Source organism: Rhinoderma darwinii, chromosome 4 (genome assembly GCF_050947455.1).
Source record: "Rhinoderma darwinii isolate aRhiDar2 chromosome 4, aRhiDar2.hap1, whole genome shotgun sequence".
Taxonomy (NCBI): Eukaryota; Metazoa; Chordata; class Amphibia; order Anura; family Rhinodermatidae; genus Rhinoderma; species Rhinoderma darwinii.
The window spans coordinates 116758237-116782443 of record NC_134690.1 but is presented as its reverse complement, the minus strand read 5'-3'; the positions used below and the strand labels follow the sequence as shown (position 1 = coordinate 116782443).

Sequence of the window (24207 nt, the reverse complement as noted above, 5' to 3'; positions counted from 1 at the left end):
ATATATTTGGTGCATTTTTTTTTGCCATAAATTTGTTTAAGACTGGAATTTGAAACGCCAGTCTTAATACATTCCCCCCTATATGCAATGTTCTACACATGGTCCCTAGGGGTGGTGGCGCCCCCTTGTGCGGACAGGCATAATGTGCACTGCTGCACATCCCTCAGGCCAACATTAGCTATACAACTATATGTCCATATAAAGGTATACAAGGAATAAAGGCATTAAAGTCTATTACCTTAGATGGATTAATGACAATGTTCCTGGCCGATCCATACTCATCTCCAGAAAAGGCTGGTTGATTACTGAATCCTTGTTTAACATTTACTGCAGTTAGTTCATCCTGCAATAAGTAAAAAAAAAAATGCAGTCTGTTACTATTAATACACACACACCACCTAATACTAAGGTAAATCCAAAGGCAGAAAATGAGAGAGAGAGCTGTCAAAAGGATGAATGTAAACAGAAAAGCACCACATCCATGTTTCACTCACTTGCACCCCATTACCCATTTATTTCTATTGAGGCACTTCACTCATTACTGCCCCCTATATTTCACTTATAGTATTACACTTGCACACACACTATTCATTTATTAGTTCTTACTACACATCCCATGCACCACACACCACTCCCCTCAAGACTAGTGGGAGTGGCTATTATTATTTAAAGCACCTGCTCGCCCTTTCACCAGTGTTTCTGACCTGGCTGTGTCCATTTGTAAGTATGGCCTTTTTCGGTGTTTTTGTATATGTCCCCTTGTTTTTATCGGTTCTGCTAGAAAAGTACCACGTGCTTTTCTGTTTACAAACATCCAAATGGCGTGTCATAATGATGGCGGCTGCGCAAAAAGCACGCAGCCGCGCATCATATGATGCTGCCTCACGGAGCTGTCAAGTGGCATTTGCGCAGGCAAAACGCTGCGTGTTTTGCGTGTGCAAAAACGCCACGTTCGTCTGAATCAGCCCTTATGTTTATGAAGAACTATGCTGCCACTGTTTATAAGGGAGCACTCTGCTGGCACTATTGTTTGTTGGAGCACTCTGCTGGCACTGTTTATTGTGGGTACTCTGCTGCCACTGTTTAATGTGGGTACTGTTCTGGCACTGTTTATTGTGGGTACTGTTCTGGCACTGTTTATTGTGGGTACTCTGCTGGCACTGTTTAAAGAGGTATTCCCATCTTGATGAATATACCTATAAAGCGTAACAATTTAAAATTAGGCATTTTTGTAAATACCTTTTTTTTTTTTTAAACGCTGTACTTTGCGAGATATCCTGGCTCCATCTTACTGACAACACCTCTTTGTTAATTGCTCGTTGCCTAGAGATCCAGCAACCGCTGATTTCCTTTAGCGTTGGCCGCACTTGCGCAATGGATTTCCTTTCCTTTGGAGAGGACAGCCTTATCATCGTGAACACGCCTGTCCGCGCATGCGCGTTAGCTTCTTGTCCAACCACCTCTCAGCTATATGGAGATTAGCGGTCGGCTCTAGGGCATGCACTAAACCTAAGGTGAGAACAAATAAAGATTGCTGGGAAGACAGGGGGATTGTCTCAACCACGCTTACCATGCCTGGTTGAGACGATCGTTCCGCCACCTTTACTTCTGATGCTGCTAGTACTACAGTAGCTAGTAGCATCGCGCGCACACTAAGAAAGCAGAGTGGCTTGATTGACATCTTGCGCCCACATTTAGAAAATATAACAAGCAGTAGCTGCGTTGGAAGGCTTAGGAAAAAGTTAGTTAAAAAATGAACTAGAAAAAAAATATTTATATCATTAAACTTTGCAGTTTGTTTAATATTCATGAAAAAAAAATAAGCCTTCACTTGGGAATAACACTTTAAGGAAGCCGCACTGATGGAACTTGATGGGGGAATGATTTGAGGGCATGGCCTGTGCTTGTGAGCAAGGTTTCTGTGTCTCCCTGGAACGGATTCATAATTTGCTGTAGGCAATTTGCTTTATATGAAAGTGTGTATTTATGTGTACATCTAAGACATAGAAATAATATTGTGCACAACGTAAAATATGTTTAGATTATATATATAAAAAAAAACATAATATAAATAAGTTAATCAGTTAAATCCTTTGGTACTGCCAAAATAGCATACACTACTATAGTGATAATGTGAAATGCTCCTAAATTTACCCATAGCCACCAATGAGGCTCTATACACATCTATACGTCGGAGGAATATGTTGGGACTATTCCCCCATGTATACCTTCGACATATGATACAGTTTAGCCATATAGTGGAATACTTTAAAAATAAATAAATAAAACATTAAAAAAAAAAATATATATATATATATATATATATATATATATATATATATATATATATACTGAAGGGTATAGATTTATTTATTCTTTTGCAGTGGCCCACAGTATAGGAAACACAGATGGCTGCTTTTTCCCATACAGTAAAATAAAAAAAAGATTTGCTGGCGCATACCACCCCAACGAAAGTCAAAAGGACACTCTAGCACAGATCCTCTCTAAACCTTGAAGGTAAATGCTATCATTTTCTATTTTGTATGATATTATCGAAGGCTTAATTTCTGCAATAAATATACTCTAAATAACTAACACCTCCAGTCTTCTGAAAACTGTCAGTCTACTGAAGGCAAATTTGCTTTTAAGTTCAAACAAGTGAATATATTAGGTGAGATCCGCTTACATTAACGTTAATTTGCTGTAAAAGAAAGGAGTTTAACAGAATCAGACAATTTAAGACAAATAGTCATAAATTCAGCCCTTTTTGACTGGTGTGGGTACATCTGAAATATTTCTTGCCATTGCTTGGGGTCAAGTCTACATAGCAGTAAAACTTTAGGACCAGAATGCTTGCTGTACTTTTCCTTTGGAAAAAGCCTGGTACTGTATAATAAACGGAACAGCTGTAGTGCCAAAACTTCCTAATACAGAGATCATAGCACATAGATCACACTATAACCTCGTTTGACTAATTAACTCATAGTAGACTGATCTGTGTGGATCTTAGAATGTATTTACATGCTGCAGAAATAGTGGGGCACAGAGCCGCGGTATTAGCTATGTTCAACCAGTGTGGACGCAGAGGGCGCCAGCCGCCACACGGCAAGAGGGGCGCCAACGGGTGTGTGTATCCCCTCGCCGTTGCAACTACCAGCGGGGATACACACACAAACTGCAGTCGCCTTTCCACCCGGGCGCTTCTTCACTTAATGGCCGTCGCTACCGCTGTAGTAGCCATAGAGGCTGCTAGCGGTGACACCGGGCATGAGGGCGATGGTGCCGCTAGCAGCCGCTATAGCGGTAGTGACGGCACTATAGCAAAGCAGGGAGGTATCTCCCTGCTCTGCTATCTACTAGCGCCACTGTAACTCCCTGAAGGAGCGGAATCCCCGTGTGGCAGGGGATTCCGCTCCTGGAGCGCTGCTTGATGTCTCGGTCCATATATGGACAGTGACATCAGGGGAAACTCCTGAAGCGAAATCCCCGGTCACAACCTTGCAGACTCTATGACCGGGGATTCCACTCCAGGAGAAGCCAATGACGTAATGGCCACAGACGACAGGAGCTTCTCCTGGAGTGGAATCGACGGTCATAGCGTCTGCAACACTGTACCCGGGATTTTTCCCTGATGTCACTTTCCATATATGGACAGAGGCATCAAGCAGCGGTCCAGGAGCGGGAGCTACAGTTGCGCTATCTACAGGGGGATACTATAGCAGAGCAGGGAGGTATCTACTAGCGCCACTGTAGCTCCCTGAAGGAGCGGAATCCCAGTGTGGCCAGGGATTCCGCTCCTGGAGCGCTGCTTGATGTTTCTGTCCATATATGGACAGTGACATCAGGGGAAACTCCTGAAGCGAATCCCCGGTCACAGCATTGCAGACTCTATGACCGGGGATTCCAGTCCAGGAGAAGCCAATGATGTCATGGACACAGACGACAGGAGCTTCTCCTGGAGTGGAATCGACTGTGATAGCGTCTGCAACGCTGTGGAAGGGGATTCCGCCTCAGGAATATATGGACAGAGGCATCAAGCAGCGCTACAGGAGCGGAATCCCCGGCCACACGGGAATTCCGCTCCTTCAGGGAGCTACAGTGGCGCTATCGTTACTGGAAGGGGGGGGTTGCTATCTACAGGGGGCTGTGGGCTGTGTGGAACTACATACATAGGACAACTGTGCAGGAGCACACAAAATACCCAGTTTTCCCGGGTATCAAAAAAAAGTGTGGAAATAAACTAAGATATAACTTTTATTTAATCTAGCTAAAAGGATTAATCCTTTACTCAGACTAAATAAAAGTTATAGCTTAGTTTATTTCCACACATTTATTTGATAGCTGGGAAAGCTGGGTATTTTGTGTGCTCCTGCACAGTTGTCCTTTTTTGAATGTCTATTGCCCGCCAGCTATCAGGGTCATTTCGTAGTCCTTGCACTACCTACAAGGGGGCCGTGGGCAGTGTGGCACTACCTACCAGGGGGCTGTGGGCTGTGTGGCACTACCAACCAGGGGGCTGTGGGCTGTGGCACTACCAACCAGGGGGCTGTGTGGCACTACCTACCAGTGGGCTGTGTGGCTCTACCAACCAGGGGGCTGTGGGCTGTGGCACTACTAACCAGGGGGCTTTGGGGCACTACCAACCAGGGGGCTGTGGGGCACTACCAACCAGGGGGCTGTGTGGCACTACCAACCAGGGGGCTGTGTGGCACTACCAACCAGGGGGCTGTGTGGCACTACCAACCAGGGGGCTGTGTGGCACTACCAACCAGGGGGCTGTGTGGCACTACCAACCAGGGGGCTGTGTGGCACTACCAACCAGGGGGCTGTGTGGCACTCCCTACCAGGGGGCTGTGGGCTGTGTGGCACTCCCTACCAGGGGTCTATGCGACACTTCCTACCAGGGGGCTGTGCGGCACTCCCTACAGGGTGCTGTTCGGCACTCCCAACAGGGTGCTGTTCGACATTCCCTACAGGGTGCTGTGTGGCACTCCCTACAGGGGGCTGTGTGGCACTCCCTACAGGGGGCTGTGTGGCACTCCCTACAGGGGGCTCTGTGGCGCTATCTACAAGAGGGCTGTGTGGCGCTATCTACAAGGGGGCTGTGTGGCGCGATCTACAAAGGGGCTGTGTGGCGCTACCTACAAGGGGGCTGTGTGGCGCTACCTACAAGGGGGCTGTGTGGCGCTACCTACAAGGGGGCTGTGTGGCGCTACCTACAAGGGGGCTGTGTGGCGCTACCTACAAGGGGGCTGTCTGGCGGCTTCCTACAAGGGGGCTGTATGGCGCTACTCACAAGGGGGCTGTGTGGTGCTACCCACAAGGGGGCTGTGTGGCACTACCCACAAGGGGCTGTGTGGCGCTACCTACAAGGGGGCTGTCTGGCGCTACCTACAAGGGGCTGTGTGGTGCTACCCACAAGGGGCTGTGTGGCGCTACCTACAAGGGGCTGTGTGGCGCTACCTACAGGGGGAATCTGTGAGTGGGGGGCTGATGGTCATTTTACTGTGAGTGGTGGGCTGATGGTAATTTTGCTGTGAGTGGGGGGCTGATGGTCATTTTACTGTGAGTGGGGTGTTGATGGTCATTTTACTGTGAGTGGGGGGCTGATGGTCTTCAAGTGGTTTCCACCTCTGACCTCCAATTGAAATTAATAGGAGGTAGAAAATACCTGCGGCGCCCGTTTGGAGCTTTTTTCCCTGCGTCTTTTGCATTCGCTTCAATAGCTTAAGAAAAAACACACAAAAAAGGTCACACAACGCTGTCAGTTGCTGAAGGAATTTTGAGCCAGATTTTTTTTGCCTTACAAAAAACGTGTGTGAACATGCCCTACGAGTGGAGTGCTTGTTCTTAGCCGTTTTCTGTCTTTCTCAAAACAAGTTTTGGTAGGGGGGCCCTGAGGAAATTTTGTTTTTCCAGTGCTGCCTCGAGTCCGAAAAGGTTGGGAAACTCTGTACTAGGCTACAGGGTCCCGTCATGGAGCAGCTCAGTTCGTCATGGGAACGGGGCCTAGGTGAGTACAATTTTTGTTTGGGGGCACTGTCTACAAGGGGGAGGTGCGGGGAATGTATGGCACGATCTACAAGGGGGAGGTGGGGGAGGTGGGGGACTGTATGGCACTGTCTACAAGGGGGAGGTGGGGGGCTGTATGGCACGATCTACAAAAAGGAGGTGCGGGATTATGGCACTGTCTACAGGGAGGCTATATGGCAAAATCTCCAGGGGGGCACTATACTGTGTGGGGGCCACTAAGCGGATATTATACTGTGTAGGGGTACTACAGATGGCATAATACTGTGGGCACAATTAGGGCGGGTTCACACATGGCGGAATTTCACTTAAATTCCGCTGCGGACACTCCGCAGCGTTATTCCGCAGCGGAGCCGTTTCTCCATTGACTTTCACTTTAATTTAGCAGTGTTCGTTTACACGATGCGTACAATTCCGCTGCGGAGCATAGGCTGCGGAGCGGAATTTGGTGTCCGCAGCATGCTCTGTCTGTTGCGGAGCAGTGGCGGACTCATGGCGGAATTTCTCCATTGACTTCAATGGAGATTCAAAGTTCCGCAATGAAGTCCGCAGCTGTCATGCACATGTTATGTGTGCTGCGGATGCGTCTTGCTTTTTTAACTTGACATTTCTTCATTCTGGCTGGACCTATGTATTTCTAGGTCTACAGCCAGACTGAGGAAGTCAATGGGGCTCCCGTAATGACGGGAGCGTTGCTAGGAGACGTCAGTAAATAGTCACTGTCCAGGGTGCTGAAAGAGTTAAGCGATCGGCAGTAACTGTTTCTGCACCCGGGACAGTGACTACCGATCCCAATATACATGTATCTGTAAAAAAAAATGAAGTTCGTACTTACCGAGAACTCCCTGTTTCTGTCTCCAGTCCGGCCTCCCAGGATGACGTTTCAGTGTAAGTGACGGCTGCAGCCAATCACAGGCCAAGCACAGGCTGCAGCGGTCACATGGACTGCCGCGTCATCCAGGGAGGTCGGGCTGGATGCCGAAGGAGGGACGCGTCATAAAGACAACGGGCGGTAAGTATGAATTTCTTTTACGATCACTAGGGAAAGTGCTGGCCCTTCTCTCTATCCTGCACTGATAGGGAGAAGGGAAGCACTTTTCCCGCAGTCCGCAGCAGCTAGTCCGCATCAATTTTCTGCACATTTTGTGCAGATCCGCAGCCGTAATCCGCAACCCGGATTAGGTGCGGCATTGATGCGGACAGTTGCGGAGGAATTCCGCCATGTGTGGTCATGCCCTTACTGTGTCCTTGAAGGGGTTGTAATATATTATAATATTAAATATTATTATACTGTATGGGGGCACTAAAGGGGCATTATAAATTTTTTATGGGGCATTTTTTTTTAATGATGGGGTGGGGCGCCGAAAGAGCATTTCGCACAGGGCGCCATTTATCCTGGGGCCGGCCCTGGTTGCAGCTCGGTAAAACAAGATGAAAAGTCGTAATAGGTTTTCAAAAACCACAGTGGCTGTTACAAAAAAGTATGTATTTACGATTGGTTTTGCTGTGGCTTCACCATAGTGCATTAATGGTGCTACTGTCTGCTGTCCCATTCCGCAGCGTGTGATTATGCTATTTGGGTGAGCTCAGACAGGGTTTATGTTTGCGTTTAAAACACTTGTACAAAAAATGGTCACAAAAAGGCCTACAATTTTGAAAAAGTGTGAAGCATTTTTTTTTTTTTTCTTAGTGACGTTTGAAAAGCCTATTTAAAATCCATAGAGGTAAAAAAAAATAACACACCTTCAGCATGCTGCATTTTGGAAAAAAAAACACGCTAATGATAAAAAACTGCCAAAACCCCTGCCAAAAAACCGAAAAACTCCACTTGTCAGTGGAGTCACTTATATATACAATACCTCTGTCTAGAGAAACTACTATATAATGTCATTATCATACTGATGCACTGCCCATTTAAAGTCTACTGTGAAAACTGTACTGTGAAAATTGAATGACACTGTCGTAGAGATCCCCCTACTGTTCTCTGACTCAAGTAAGTAGAGTCGTGTAATGTTATATCCCCTTATGTGAACCCTATCATTGGATAAAGCAGGCACCAGAAACAGAGTTGGATTTTAATGGCCGCAGCAGCCGTATATTAAGTACAGTAACCAAGAATTATTAATTTTTAATAATAACCTGGAATTCCCTCAATGGAATTCTAATCATAAATATATAAAACCACGACTCTATCATTTTACTTAAACAGAATGACAGGGGCAAGTCCTTGAAGCCACCCAGATGTAATTTTGGTCATCTGCCCACACCAATTTCTTACCCCCAGCCATAACCAAGCACGGAGGCACCTCTGCAGATGATCTCCAATATATAACCAAGCCTTCAAAAGGAAAACACCCTAAGAAGCCGCCTTCCAACTATTTCGGGGGGTGCATCCCGTGATGCATCCCCCCAACCTCTTTTTATGACCTACTTCAAGGACTACCCCCACCATAGCGAAACAGGCCTTGACCCCCTCAAGCCTGTGAGTTCCTCCAGACCACTGCCCTTTCAACTCCTTCCATAACAGCCAAACTCCACATAACAACACCCACATCATTCAGTTGGACGCCATCCTCTCTCCAAAAATTCCCCAACTCCAAGTCCCAGTGCCTGTTGGCGATACCGCCGTGCCTAGCAACAAAGCCAGAAATGGCGCGGTTGGTCATAATACGGGCCTTATTAACCCTTTTAGCAGAGTGAGCCAGACGCCAACGCTTTTTAAGGACCATCTCCGACCAGATCATCAGTAAATCGGGATGTAAAGCCAATAAACAAAGCAGGCTGTGCATCACATCCCTCACCAGTACTCAAATAGGGTCCAAATAATTTCCCCCGACATGTAAAACCAGGATGTCCGGCATAGGCATAGCTAGGTTCTCCAGCACCCGGGCAAAGATTTAGTTTGCCCCCCTCCCCCCTAAAACCTCTTTGCTGACATTTCCTCCCCCCTCGCCATGTTTCTCCACCAATCAATGAGATGTAATTTTTTTTCACATTTTTTTTTATGTAACTCAAGCAGAAAACCATTTGTACATTTTACAAGCGATATAGTTATATAAGGGAGTTAACATAACAATAAAATAAATTAAAATAAAATAAATAAAGAGGTCAGTGCCTGACTAAAACAGATTGTATAACTGAGGCTAATGAGACTATATGGTGACATAATGAACAGCCTCCTCTTGTAGATACGGATATAGCCATCTTTATCTTGACTGTGATAACTTGCTGCAGCGTGATATCATACGAAAAAAGCCATTGAAAAGTCATTGAAAAACTCAAGATAAAGGATCTTGCCACTGTGTATTTAATGCGTTAAAGGGAAGGTGTCACGAAAAAAAATTTTTTTTATATGTTATTGCTTTTAGTATGTCATTAAAATCATTTTTATTTATTTGTGTTTTTGTGTTGTACTTTTTTCTTTTTTCTTTCTTTTACTTCTCTATGGGGGCTGCCATTTTTTTTTCATCTCTGTATGTGTCGATTAATGACACATACAGAGATGGAATACAGCACATACATCCCCATAGAGAATGTGAACGGGAGACGTTCCATTCACTATAGCGTACGCCGTCTGTGTGGGAACGGCGCATGCGCCGCTCCCACACAGTCCAAAAGGAAGGTCTTCGGCAGAGCGACATCCGGCGCCATTTTCATGTGGACCGGAAGCCACGGCCGGACAGTAAGATGACTACTTCCGGTCGCGGCTTCCGTCCATATGTTCAGAAGCAAGGACTAGGAGCGGAGGGAGCGGAGGCAGCGGCAGTGACAGCAGGAGCAGGTAAGTTATGTTTGTGTGTGTGTATGTTCATGTTATACTGTGTGATTACCACTGTATCTAATCCTCCTACACTGCATTCGCTCAAAAAATGGCGGCACACAGTGTAGGAGGTTTGAACATTCAACCCCCTCCTGTCTCCTGGCACTAGCCAGGATAAAGGAGGGGGGATTGTTTGAGGACACTAGAGCGAGTGTGTCTTCTCCAATTTTGCAGCATAAAGCAATGAGGTTGCTTTACCACATGCCAATGCTGCAATTTTGGGAATTGCTCCCTCTAGTGACCAGCACATGGAAATTTTATAATTTAGAATCTAATTTATAATATTTCCTGACTTGTGAAAAAATTCAAAAAATTAGAACAATGATTACACATTTATATACTAACAGTTTAACTAAAAAAAATATATATATATTTTTCTAGCGACACATTCCCTTTAACAGTCAAGGTAAAGACGGCTACATCATTAGTGCCACACACAGCCCCCTGTAAATAATGCCACACCCCCCCCCCCCCCCCGCTTCTAGATACTGCCACACTTTTCCCCCCTAGGAGATATAGTGCAACACACCCCCCTTGTGGGTGATACCAGACACGTCCCCTTGTAGGTACTGCCAGCCCCACTGTAGATAGTGCCAAACAGCCCCCCTTGTAGATATTGCCACAAACACACCCCACCTGTAGATAGTGCCACACACACCCAACTGTAAATAGCAATACACCCCCCTGCCTGTACATAGCCCCATTGGAGCCCCTGACGTTACTGTCGATATATATGGATAGTGACGTCAGGGGCTTCTCCAGGAGCAGAATCCCCGGGAAGAGCATTGGCAATGCTTTGGACGGGGATTCCTCCATACCTCCCAATTTTCAAGTATCACAAAAAGGGACAACCGATGTGGCGCGCATAGCAACACAGTATAATGCCCCCATAGATGCACCCATACAGTATAATGCCCACACAGATGCCTGCGTACAGTATAATGCCCACACAGATGCCCCCACGCAGTATAATGCCCACACAGATGCCCCCATGCAGTATAATACCCAATCAAATTCCCCCATACAGCATAATGCCCCTATAGCTGCTCCTATAAATCATAATGCCCCTATAGCTGCCCACATACAGCACAATGCCCCTATAGATGTCCCCATACAGTATAATGCCCACATACAGTATAATGCCCCCATAGCTGCCCCATACAGTATAATGCCCCATAGCTGCCCCACAGAGCTTAATGCCCCCAAAGCTGCCCCCCATACAACATAATGCCCCCATAGCTTCTCCATACAGTATAATGCCCTACAGCTGTCGCCATATAGTAGAATGCCCCCACAACTGCCCCATACAGTGTAATGCCCCTATAGCTTCCCCAATACAGTATAATACTGCCATAACTGCCCCCATACAGTATAATGCCACCTTAGATGTCCCCATGCAGTATAATGCCCCCTTAGATGCCCCTAGTGCCAGTGCCCATGTAGATAGTGCCACAGTGCACATGTAGATAGTGACCACACTACCCATGTAGATAGTGCCAGAGTCCCATGTAGATAGTGCCCCTATATAGTGCAACAGTGCCCGTGTAGATAGTGCCACACATCTTTGACCATAGCACCACCATCCCTATAGATAGCACTACTCCCTCCCCCTGTAGATAGCACCATTGGGACTCCCTCTAGGAGCGGAATACCCAGCCAGAGCATAGCCTGGGGATTCCGCTCCTAGATGCTACTGTTCATATATGGATAGTGACATCACTGATGTCACTGTCCATATATGGACAGTGGTTTAGGAGTATTGTCAGACCAGCAGAACAGCAAAGCCTCCAGGGCAAACAGGTGCCGCCCTCCAGGAATACCACAGTGTGCAGATAAGAACAAGAGAAAGAGGCAGCACTCTAAGTTGAAAATATCAAATAGATGGATTTATTCTCTCATATGTGCAATGAAGTAGTGCAACGTTTCAGCTGCTCAATGCAGCCATTGTCAAGCTGTGACTGTCAGGGGCTACTCTTGGAGCGAAATCCCCTGCCAGAGCGTCGCCATCAGGGATTTCCTCATCAGAGAAACCACTGATGTCACTGTCCATATATAGACAGTGATGTCAAGGCCTTTCCCAGGCACAGCGCTTAAAGTAGCGCTGCGCCTGGTGAGTCCTTGACGAGCGGAGGAGCTCCCTCTACTCCTCCGCTCTGAACTAATGCTGAAGCTAGGAGCTGACGGTTCCTTGCTTCAGCATTGGGTTCAACTGTATCTGCGTCCATCTCCTTTATGTGGGTGAGACCTCTCTAGAGTTCACGGTGATTCTTAATCAACATCGGTACACTATAAGGAAGATACGATTTATACCTCCCTGTATTGAAACATTACACAGAGATGGGTCATACCGAAAGAGATATAAGGATATACTTAATAGACCATGTTCCTGTCCCACGAAGAGGAGGGAATCGCATTAAATTGCTAAAATATAAAGAGTTGCAATGGATTGAGAGACTTCAAACCTTAAAGCCACATGGGCTAAACGTAGATTTTGTAACTTATGGTGTAATCTAGGATCTAACTTGCCCGAAAGGGGGATACTTTTGGATTGAAGCAATCTGTGTATATTTTATAGTGTAAAACATCAAAATAAAATTGGATTTTTCTTGCAGATCTCCTTATACGGAGCCCAACACAAGTTCCATATCTACTTTGGATCCTGCTCTTCAGTGTATCATACGGGTCAAATATTGATATTATTGTTACACACAGTCACATACATATATTTCCTATTTTTGCTTCCATCATGTTGATAATTCATATGGTATGTGTGGCAAGTACAAATTTCTGAAAAAATAAAGTACATTTTCAACTATTTTGAAATCAGATTGTCACCAAAATACATTTTTAGATATAAGAAATATATGTGACATTGGAGTGCTGTCTATCATTGGATGTTTATTGGATATGGAACTGTGATCAGGTTCCCAAGGCGTGCACCCATCTATACTTTTAAAGCTGGTGCTGCTGGATGGTGGACTTCCTTTGTATAGACTTAGTCATTGTGGTCACTGATGCAGGAAGTCTCAAACTGGAAAGATGGAAGCATCAGAACATCCAGATGGGAGGAAATGAAAAAAAAACAAAAAACTTTTTTACCACGATGGAACTAAAATGACCAATTTGAGAGCTGCCTCTCAGCTGATAAGTTACATGGAAAATAAATTAATGTTACATGAATTAGTGTATGTTTCGTACTTTAGACTAGAGTCTAGTGATAATGAACTTCATTAATTTGAGAGGGATCATATCAAAGTATTTTAGACTACGTAGCAGGTTATTATGTAATTGAGTGTTATTTTTACTGAGGAATTAAAATCCAGTCACACAGTCTACATAACAGGTTAGTGCGTGGTCAGATGGTGATCTTTCAGAGTGGGCACAGTGCAGTCATACATTGCAGCCTACATCACTGTCACAGGTAACTGAGATTAGATTGTGATGTCACAGGGGGCACCACGCTGTCTACATTGCAGGTTACCGTGTGATTGCATGATGAGGTCATAGAAGAAACACAGTGCCACCATCCTGACTACATCAATGTCACAAATCACTGTGGGATTTATTGGCGATGTCACAGAAGCAGCCTGGGACAGTCACAGTCTATGTGACAACATACTATGTGACCACATGCTGATGTCACAGAGGGAACACAAAGCAGTCATGACGTCAAGTAGAAGGCCAGTGTATGAATATATGATGGTGTCATAGAGGTTGCAAAACGGTAAAGCCATTGTCCGGGTGCAATTGGTTATATCACAGAGGGTGCACAGTACAATGATGCAATCTATATAGCAGGTCAGTGTATGATTGTTGATGTCACAGAGGGGGCATAATGCAGTCAAAGTCTACATGGCAGGTTCCTGTGTAATTAGATGACGTTACAGAGTGTGCATAGCAGTCATACAGTGTTTGTAGGAGATTTTGGTTTGGAACCAAATAAAGCAGTTATAAGATAGGACGTTAGTGTGCGAATGGAGATGTTTTCAAGGAGAAGTAGTGGAGTCACTATATAGCAGATTTGTATGTGATTGGATGGTGATGAGCCTACTATATAACAGACTGTGGCACATTACATGTTTGTTTAGTTGATCATGTAATACGAGACACAATGTAGTTTCTCAGTATGTGTAACAGGCATGTAAGTGAATAGTGATGTGTCACAGGTCCGGCGTTAGAGGTGTGCGACCTGTGCGAGTGCACAGGGCGCTGCACCCTCCCAGCATGTAGGGGGCGCCACTGGGCTCTGTCTCTGCTCTGTCCTCAGCTCCTCGTTACACATACGGAATAAACAGGAGCCAAGGAGCAAGAGAAGAGGAGGAAGCTCTGCCCACAGCCCATCCTGCAAGAAACCTGTGATCCTGTCAGCAAGGAGAGGTGGTAAGTGTCTATGTGTGTCTCTGTGTTTGTGAGTTTATATATTCGTGTGTGTGTGTGTGTGTGTGTGTGTGTTAAATATTAAAGTAGAACAGATACAATATATCTGTGCTGCCCCTTATATACTCTGCTGCTCCTTATCTACTTTGCTTCATCCTATATACTCTGCTGTCTCCTATATACTCTGCTGTCCCCTATATACTCTGCTGTCCCCTTATATACTCTGTTTTCCCCTTTCCCCTTATATACTATGCCGTCCCCTATAAACTCTGTTGTCCCCTATATACTTTGCTGCCCTTATATACTCTGCTGTCCCTATATACTCTGCTATCCCCTTATATACTCTGCTGTCCCCTTATATACTCTGCTGCCCCCTTATATACTCTGCTGTCCCTATATACTATGATATCCCCTTATATACTCTGCTGTCCCCTTATATACTCTGCTGCCCCCTTATATACTCTGCTGCCCCTATATATGCTGCTGCCCCTATATACTCTACAAATCCTTATATAGTCTATTGCCCCTGAAATAGTCTGCTGCCCCTTAAGGGAAACACCACATATTCATATATGGTAATCAATAAAACTTTAACCAATTCATGACAATTAATTCATGGAAAAAATCTTTTTTATATGTGCCTGTGTGGGTATAGTTAACAGAGTATGTTATCTGTATCTGTGGTGTTACATAGGACTGCAGGTAACACTACTACATTACATGTACTCTGAGAGTTATCACTGTGCTATCTGTGGAGTAATTGACTATTTAGTGGCGCCGTCGTGCCGTGCTGAAGGAGGAAGCTCCGCCCTGCCTCGTCACTACCTGATCTGTGCCTGTCTGACAAGCTGCCCCCCGTTCAGTCCCTGCTTTCCCGTGGGACTGCTGTTCTGTACTGAGCAAAATGATACAGTACGAAACAGCAGTTCCGTGGGGAAGCAGAGACACCTAGTATATAGCCACACTGCCCTGGAGATACCGCCCTGCTGTTGATAGCACACCTGTTGCAGATCGCACCACCACCACTCCCCCTGCAGATCGCACCACCACCTCACTAGGAGCTGAATCCAAAGCGTCGGCAACCTCTGGCCGGGGATTCAGCTTCTAGTGGCAGCTACAGCGGCGCGATCTACAAGGGGTGTGGTGGTGGTGTGATTTACATGTGGGGGTGCCATCTACAAGGGAGGGGGTGGTGCTGCGATCTACAAGGAAGGGTGGGGTGCTATCTGCAAGGGGCTGTGGCACCATCTACTTGGGCACATTGGCACTATATTAGTGGGTGGCACTATGTGGGCACTGTCATTATATGTGGGCTCTGTGGCACGGTCGCTACATGTGGGCACTGTGGCACTATATTGGGGTTGTTGAACTATATAGGCACTGTCACTATATGTGGACTCTGGCACTGAAGTGGGCTCTGTGGCACTGATGTGGGCTCTGTAGCACTGATGTGGGGACTGTCACAACATGTGGGCACTGTGGTACTGTCCCTACATGTGGGCACTGTGGTACTGTCACTACATGTGGGCACTGTGGTACTGTCACTATATGTGTGCACTGTAGCACTGTCACTCCATGTGGGCACTGTGGCACTATGTCACTCCATGTGGGCACTGTGGCACTACATCACTCCATGTGGGCAGTGTGGCACCATGTCACTCCATGTGGTCAGTGTGGCACGTTGTCACTCCATGTGGGCAGTGTGGCACAATGTCACTCCATGTGGGCAGTGTGGCACTATGTCACTCCATGTGGGCAGTGTGGCACTATGTCACTCCATGTGGACAGTGTGGCACTATGTCACTCCATGTGGGCAGTGTGGCACCATGTCACTCCATGTGGGCACTGTGGCACTATGTGGGCAATATCTACAGGGATATTGCGACACTATCTCCATGTGCACTGTGGTGTTTTCAGGGGATTGGGGTAAAAAACCCTGACAAATGAAATACATCCTTTTTTTTTTTTTTGTAACGGCCATGGAAAACGATGAGAATTCAGAGACTGTGATGCAAAATGGACATGAAAAACTGACAAATGATCCGTTTTTAATGGCCATTTTTTTTTTCACTGTGTGACTGTAGCCTAAATGACTATGATGCCAGGAGTCCCATTCACATGTTCCTTGGTCGGGTCGGAAAACCAGCTGACACACGGACCGTTTTTCACGGCCCAATCGCAGTTGTGTGAATCTGACCTTAATGTCATTTATTTAACACCCCATCGTGGGGCCGGTACAGCACAGGCTCCTGCTCAGACTTCAGACACTATAATGTAATCTCGCCCAAAGTGCCCTCTCAGCGCTATCTACCTGGCCCTGCTGCAATTTACACTGCTCTCACCTGCAATGTCAGAGACCAGCTGAAGTGGTGACGGGCATGTTAGAGGGGGATGTTAGTGCACGCAGTGCATCATTGATTATAGATTCTGTTAACGTGTTCCCTGCCAGGGAACAAAGAAGTTATAATCAATTAAATATACATTTTTCCAATTGTATTTATGATTAAAAAAAAAGTATTTGCAGAGGTTAAAAGTTGTGAAGTTACGTACAATAATTATAGCAATATATCTTAAAAAGTTATTTATATAAAGAAAATATATGAAATTATCTCTTGGTATTACTGTTAAATAAACAGAAAAAAATTAGAAAATCGAGGTTCAAATCGAAAATCGCCTAAAATTTAGAAAATTTTTACAAAATTGCACAGTCCTAACTGCACGTAACATCTACCACATTATATGTACTCAGAGAGTTATCACTGTGTTATCTGTGGTGTTACATAGGACTGCATGTAACACTATATCATTATCTGTACTCACAGTTATCACTGTGTTATCTGTGGTGTTACATAGGACTGCAGGTAACATCTACCACATTATATGTACTCAGAGAGTTATCACTGTGTTATCTGTGGTGTTACATAGGACTGCAGGTAACACTATATCATTATCTGTACTCACAGAGTTATCACTGTGTTATCTGTGGTGTTACATAGGACTGCAGGTAACATCTACCACATTATATGTACTCAGAGAGTTATCACTGTGTTATCTGTGGTGTTACATAGGACTGCAGGTAACACTATATCATTATCTGTACTCACAGAGTTATCACTGTGTTATCTGTGGTGTTACATAGGACTGCAGGTAACATCTACCACATTATATGTACTCAGAGAGTTATCACTGTGTTATCTGTGGTGTTACACAGGACTGCAGGTAACATCTACTACATTATCTGTACTGTGTATATATATGTGCCTGTGTGCGTATGTATGGTTTGTATGTGAATGTGTCTTTGTGCTATATATGTGCCTTTTATGTATTTGTATATGTTCCTGTATGTGTATTTATGTGCCTGTGTGTGTCTGTATATATAAATATATATATATATATATATATATATATATATATATATATATATATATATATATATATATATATGTGTGTCTGTATGTCTATATATTAACCTATGTGTATGTGTGTGTGTGGATATTTGCCCATATGCCTAAATATGTCTGTATGTATGTACAGTATATATGTACCAGTATATACAGGTCTATATATGTGGTTAATTTTTGGTTTGTGGAGGGCATCAATAGAAAGTCCCGCACAGGGTGCCATCCAACCTAAGGCTGGTCCTGAGTGTGCAGGTGGATGATGATGTCACCGTGGGTATAGTGCAGTCATGCAGTATATGAAGTAGGTGAATGGTTGGTATGTATTACTAGTACGTGATTTACGTAGGGTCTGTCATGGTGACAACACACCTCTTTAAAGCAGGCAATTTATTAGATGTCCTAATTGAAAAAAGCTAGCTAGAGCTACTACAACCTCTGAATTGCTGGTGTGCGATGGATGTGGCTACATGTTCCCTCTCTGCCTATCATCAAAGATGGCCACAATGATCTGCAAAGTGCACACAGGGGTTAAGGGGACTGTTTAGTGGAAGAAATAGCAGCCTAAGACTTATTTAAATTAGAGTATCTGATACCGCTGCATGATGAAATCTCAATGGTGCATATTGTCGTCGTCACAGGGTCTATGTAGCAGGTTAGGGAGCCATTGGGTGATAATACAGAGGAGGTCACAGTGTAGTCATGCAGTCTATGTGGAAGGTTAGTGTGTGATTAGACGGTCATTTACCAGGGAGATGACGTAATCAATGGGGGAATTAATGGTGGAGATTTATGAAGACTGGCATTTCATATGCCAGTCTTAATATAAAGATAGCTGAAGTAAGATGCACCTAATTTATTTTCAGAAAAGTCGTAAATTTTTGTGCAAATTGTAACTTTCGATGCATTTACAAATTTCAATTGGCGTAGCAAAGTTAATAAGTTCCTCCCCAATATGTTTTGTTTTGGACCATAACTAGAATTTGTAGGGCCCCATAGCAAAGTAAGGAATGCCCAATCACCACCATGTGGACAGTAAACAAAACTGTAGAAATTCAAACATCAGCAAAACTATTTTTTTGCGCACCAGCCAAAGTATTGTGGTGTCATATCTCAGATCTTCTGTGGTCTATATGACCCAAAATCTCTTGCTCTCACAAAAGTACCCAAAAAGTCAATTTTTACTTCAAAGTAATGTTGTGCATTGTTCAATCTGTATTGTAGGTGACAAGGTCAGAACATTCATTCCTTTCAAAGATTCCTCCCACTATCTAGTTAATACCTATGTCATTTTTAATTCTTACAAAGCGAAAATTGCAGACACCAATGTTTATCTCCAGCATACCCGTAGAGAAATTATAAACTTGTCAGGCCAGTATTCACAATGCAGAAGGGAATGCCGATTCAAACAAACTGCAGTACAGATGCTTAAATGCCCACTCGAGACTTGGCACTGGTGATGATATGAACAAAACATTATATTACCTGTGGAATCTGCATGTTCCCAAGAGCTTAGAATTATGGTTTTATTTTACCTTTACTCATTGCACTTATTCCTATTGGCTCAGTTTGCTCCTGGGGGCTTCCTCTTTAAGTCATTATTTTAAGCCTACATTAAAGGTCCAGTTATATAGGTGGTAATGTTTGAGAGCAGGTGATGAAAAAAATAATCAAATCCCCAGTCATTTGTGGTGTATGACAATTACAAATCAAGCCCTGTTCTTAGACATTTTAGAGCACAGCTGAGCGTTTGTTGTACAGTGCCATCACTGATATGTGACTACTACAGAACAAAAAATATTATTTAGACCTCGGGTTGGCAACTCAGGTCCAGATTAGACAGGGCGTCACTGGCAAGCGCCACTTTCATTTTATTCACATCCTCAGGAGTTGAAAACTGATGTGAGCTTGGGAGCCATCGGCTTTGTCTGCTCACCTTCGTAGACCACAGCTCACTTTAGACTATGACAGTGCATGTCTCCAGCATTGGAAGGCATGACCACGTCAATATAAACTGCTCAGGCTACAGGCGGGAACAGGCCTCTAGCCTGCACAGCTACGTGTGACGTGGGAACAGTGTTAGGTGATTTTTTTTTTGTTTGTAATTTTTGGGGTACACAGGGTTAGGCACTCTGATAGAGAGCACTATTACATTTAGGGGCACTTTGTGGAACGCATGAGGGCACTATTAATGTTGGAGCACTATGGGAGAACTCTGCTTTGACACAATTATTTTGGGAGGCCATATATAGGCACTATTAATATTGGGGGCTCTATGGGACCACTATGCTTGGCACTACTACTGTTGGGCACACTTTGATTAGCACTATGGGGACGCACAGTTTGGCAAAATAATTTTGGGGGACACCATGTGGGCACTTTCTGTAGGGGGGACTCTTCTAGGCACTATGGGGCAATCAATCTGTTCACAATTATTTGGGAGGGAACTATGTAGGAGATTTATGAACTGTCTAACACATGGGTCTTGTTGCCCATAGCACCAATCAGAACTCAGCTTTTATTTAATGTGTCTGTTTTAATAAAAGCTTTGCTGGGACTGGTTGCTATTGGAAACAAGACCACTTTCATGTTAGACAATTTTCATAAATGAGGCCTGATGTGTGTGGCACTATTATTTTTGGGTCACTATCTGTATGGCAATATTATTTTTTGGTGACTATAGTTATGTCACTATCTCTGCCAAACTGCATGAAGGGGCAGTACAGCAGGCACAGTAATAGGTGTAGCAGCAGGATAAGAAGCAGGAAGGCCCATTTCACATCACGTTTATGCCCTACGTTTAGCAGGTATGCCTGGAACCCCAAAAAATTTCCTTTTGGCCTCTGTCGGGCTATTATAGTTTAGAAAACTTTTTTTGTAGGATGGAATAGGATAGTATACGTTTTTTTAATATGGAAGCCTATGTGCGATGGATGCCACTGTATGGCCTTCGTCACAGGAATATGTTAAACGTATACGCCAAGGAGCTACCCAAGGTTTCGGAGTCCCTGGGAAGAGCAATAGCTAGCACTCAGCCTGACTCACCGGCCAAAGCATTGGAAGCACTCTGGCCAGGGACCCCCGGGACTGGAGAAGCCCCTGACGCCTAATTCACATATATGTAAAAACGAGAGGCGGCACTCCAAGCAGCTGTCAGAAAAAAGGATGATTCCTAAGATGTCTGGACAGCAAGATCTGCCAAGAGGAATCTTGGTGCAAGAAGCAGTGGTGACGATCTGGGCCGAATGGAGAAGATGAGAAAAGAGAATGTCTACAATCAGAGAAGATGTCACCTGTGTCTCAATGGATGTAACTGTGGTTTATTTGCCGGTGACTGTGTCTGACCCTTACTGGTGCAGACAGAACAAAGGGAGTCCCATCCCTTTGTCCGCATTATGATAAGAACTGATTGCGGTGCTTCAGGAGTTAAACGTCCGGGATCTGCGTTTTCTCCAATCAGTCGTTAGCGCAGAAGAGTGGCTGTGACTGATAGCTGTTGTGCCCACGAGATCAGCAACGATGTACATGTACAGCATCCTGTGGGAACTACATCACATCGATGACATATGTACATGTACGTCATTCTGCGCTAAGAGGTTAATGACTAATTCTACACTGAAATTTTCTTTTTAAATTTAGAACTTGATAGACTTTTCGAAGCTGTTAGAAGTGTCCGTTACACCAGCCTATTTCTTTTTAACCACTTTGGGGGAGATGTATCAAAACTTGTGCACAGAAAAAGGGGAGTAGTTGTCAATGGCGATCAATCAGATTTGACCTCTTATTTTACAGGGAGCTTTTGAAAAATGAAGGCAGCAACCTTATTGGTTGCCATAAGCAACTACTCCACTTTTACTTTGCACCAGCTTTGATACATTTTCCCCATGGTTTCCATTTCTGATAAATTTTCACATTTATGACTGTATTCCCCAAGATATCATTAGTATACAAAAAAGTTTACCTCTTTCTGCTTAGGGTCCTGTGGGTAAACATCAGGCGGTCCAAGCCGAGGTATTTTCAGGGATCTTTGTTCATAGCTAAGAATCCCCAAAGCAGCCATGATCTTTCATGATAACATGCAGGAATGAAACAAAGAGACCCCCAGTGGGCTGGACAATTTCCCACTAAATCTGAAAATAAATAAGACAGACAAAAGTTATCACCTGCCATGATTTGCCCCCTTCCATATGGTTCCTATTATTGCATATTTGTCATGCTGAATTATTTGTCACCCAAGTGGGAACGTAAACGTTACAACTGGTTGTACAATCTTTAGAAACCATAGCTACAACCAAATTGGATTTGACATCACTTTGGAGGGCATATAGCACTGCATCTTGACTTGAATCTGGAGGGGCCCCTGCACTTTTTAGCATACAGACAGACAGACAGACAGACAGACAGACAGACGTTAGAGATGAGCGAATCTGTAACACTTTGCATTATGAATTTCCTATTACAGAGCTACAGTTCCCCATATGGATTTCATGGGATTTGCCAGCAAACCAAATTTTACAGATTTCATCATGACGTCCTCTATGAATCACATCTTTGACAAGTCTCTTTCTTATTCTGGGGTCATGAAGTATGACATTAGCTGTATCCTGCAATTCTTTAGATGTTCTTATGGGATGTTTTCCTGGATGAGTTGTCACTTTTGGCAGGCAGACCGGGATGATTTGTAACTGTTACATGTTCTCTATCTGAAGATAATGGCTTTCATTGTGGTCCAGTGGAGTCCCTGAGCCTTAGAAACAACTTCATAACCCTTTCCAGTCTGAAATATTTGAACAACTTTTTTACATATAATTTTATTTGATCTTCACATAGTGTTTTAGAAACTTTTTAGTGTCTACTTCACTCTCATGGTTAGTTTAAATATGCAGAAGTTTTGGTAATTTCAAGGAGTGGAATATAATTGGTATTAAATTTGGTCAATTGGTTGATCCAGTAACTATGAGGCAGTGGTCTTTTTCACATAAGTGACATGGGTATTAGATAAATTTGTTCCCCAAATACTTTAAATACAGTGACAATTCAAAGATGTTAAGTTTAGGTTTCTTTTTTATAATAATTGTGTTTATAGATTAGAAACCATTCACGGTAAAAAATAACAGTAGTCATCTGGAGGGGGGATACTCCTTCATAGCACTGTATATTCACTATAAACCCAATCTCCATGTCCAAAAGTATGTGTCACCCTGCAAAACCAATCCAGGATTGCTAAACTGACAAATAACATTTTGTAAAACATACTGGACGTTTGTACGTATGTATGTAGATACATTTTAATAACAAATGTCTTATATGTTGTGCGCAGCACACTTTGTGCCTGGTAGTTTCAGCGGATGACTAGAGATCTCCTGATTTCTTACAAGAAACTAAAGCACTAATGGCAGATCCCTGTCTCATCAGGATTTACTAAGGGCTTGGAGGACCCAAATTGCACTACTGAAGCCTGTAGATCTACAAGTCTTCTGTATAAAAAATACACAGCCATTCTCAGCCTTAGCACCCCCACCCCACTATTAGTCAGAGTGGAGAGTCACTGCAAAGAGTCCATCCCTGTGGTGGAACCAGTGCATCTGTAAAGTGTGGCAGATAAATCCCCAAGTTTAACAGGGTCATTGTGTTACCTTACATGTTATTGTACTTCGGCCCTCCTTGGCATTGTAAACTCATGCATTCTGCTATTTTGTGGGTCCTTACATCTTACACATCCATACATTATACGGATGGCCCATTGATTATAATGTGTGGCATATAGGGCTATGGCAAATACTGATGTGTATTGTATAAAGTATCTGAAAATATATGTGTATGAATGAGACCTTATAGAATGACTATCTACGCTTTGAACTGCCACAAATGTTATACCAATGACTACAAAGGAACACAATTTCCCTGCATGAATCTGCAATGTAGATTGTGCAGACATCCAGCTCTTCATCCCTCATATATTCAATATTTATGTTCATAACACAGTTTTATTGCATTTAATGTGAGTTCATTATTATTTACTATCCATTCTGATGGTTCGCTAGGGTATATTCACACGTGCAGGTTTTGATCAGTTTAGAGTAATTTTTTTTATGCAGTTTTTGGTGCCAAAACAAGGGGTATATTCTACCAAGAGGAGAAGTAGTTAGTATCTGTCCATCATCTTTCTCTCTCATTGTGATCCACACCTGGTTTTGGCTTCAAAAACTGCAAAAAAAAAAACCTGATCCTTTGATCTCTGATTCTTTGCACATTTGAATACACCCATACACTACGTTTTTTGCCAAGCAGAAAAAATCTGCTGAATTTTTTATGCAGATTTTGAAATGCAAAACATTTTTAACACGTTGTCACTTTTTTCAAGCATTTTTTGATGCTTTTTGTTTTAGGCTTTTTTTTTTTATTCAGCAAATGCAAAAACTGTGTGTAGTCAAAAAACACTCCAAACGAATGGAAAGAGAGGGCATGATTCTTTTTTTTCCCCATGCGGAAAACACCACCTAGGAGTAAAAAAACACTTCTACCTCCAATTGAAATCAATAGAGGGAGATTTGAGGCGTTTTTGGCACTGATTCTGATGCG

General features: G+C 43.8%; 1 protein-coding gene across 1 annotated transcript in view; it reads right to left on the bottom strand.

Moving 5' to 3' along the window:
- The window catches only part of MED12L (mediator complex subunit 12L), a 507362-nt gene that overhangs the window by 479112 nt on the left and 4043 nt on the right, over positions 1 to 24207 (bottom strand). Inside the window, exons 2-3 of the mRNA XM_075861497.1 lie at positions 21587 to 21755; positions 239 to 343 (exon numbers count right to left, since the gene is read on the bottom strand). Of these exons, the coding sequence (XP_075717612.1) occupies positions 239 to 343; positions 21587 to 21685 (204 nt within the window). The 5' untranslated portion in view covers positions 21686 to 21755. The remainder of the gene's footprint in view (positions 1 to 238; positions 344 to 21586; positions 21756 to 24207) is intronic.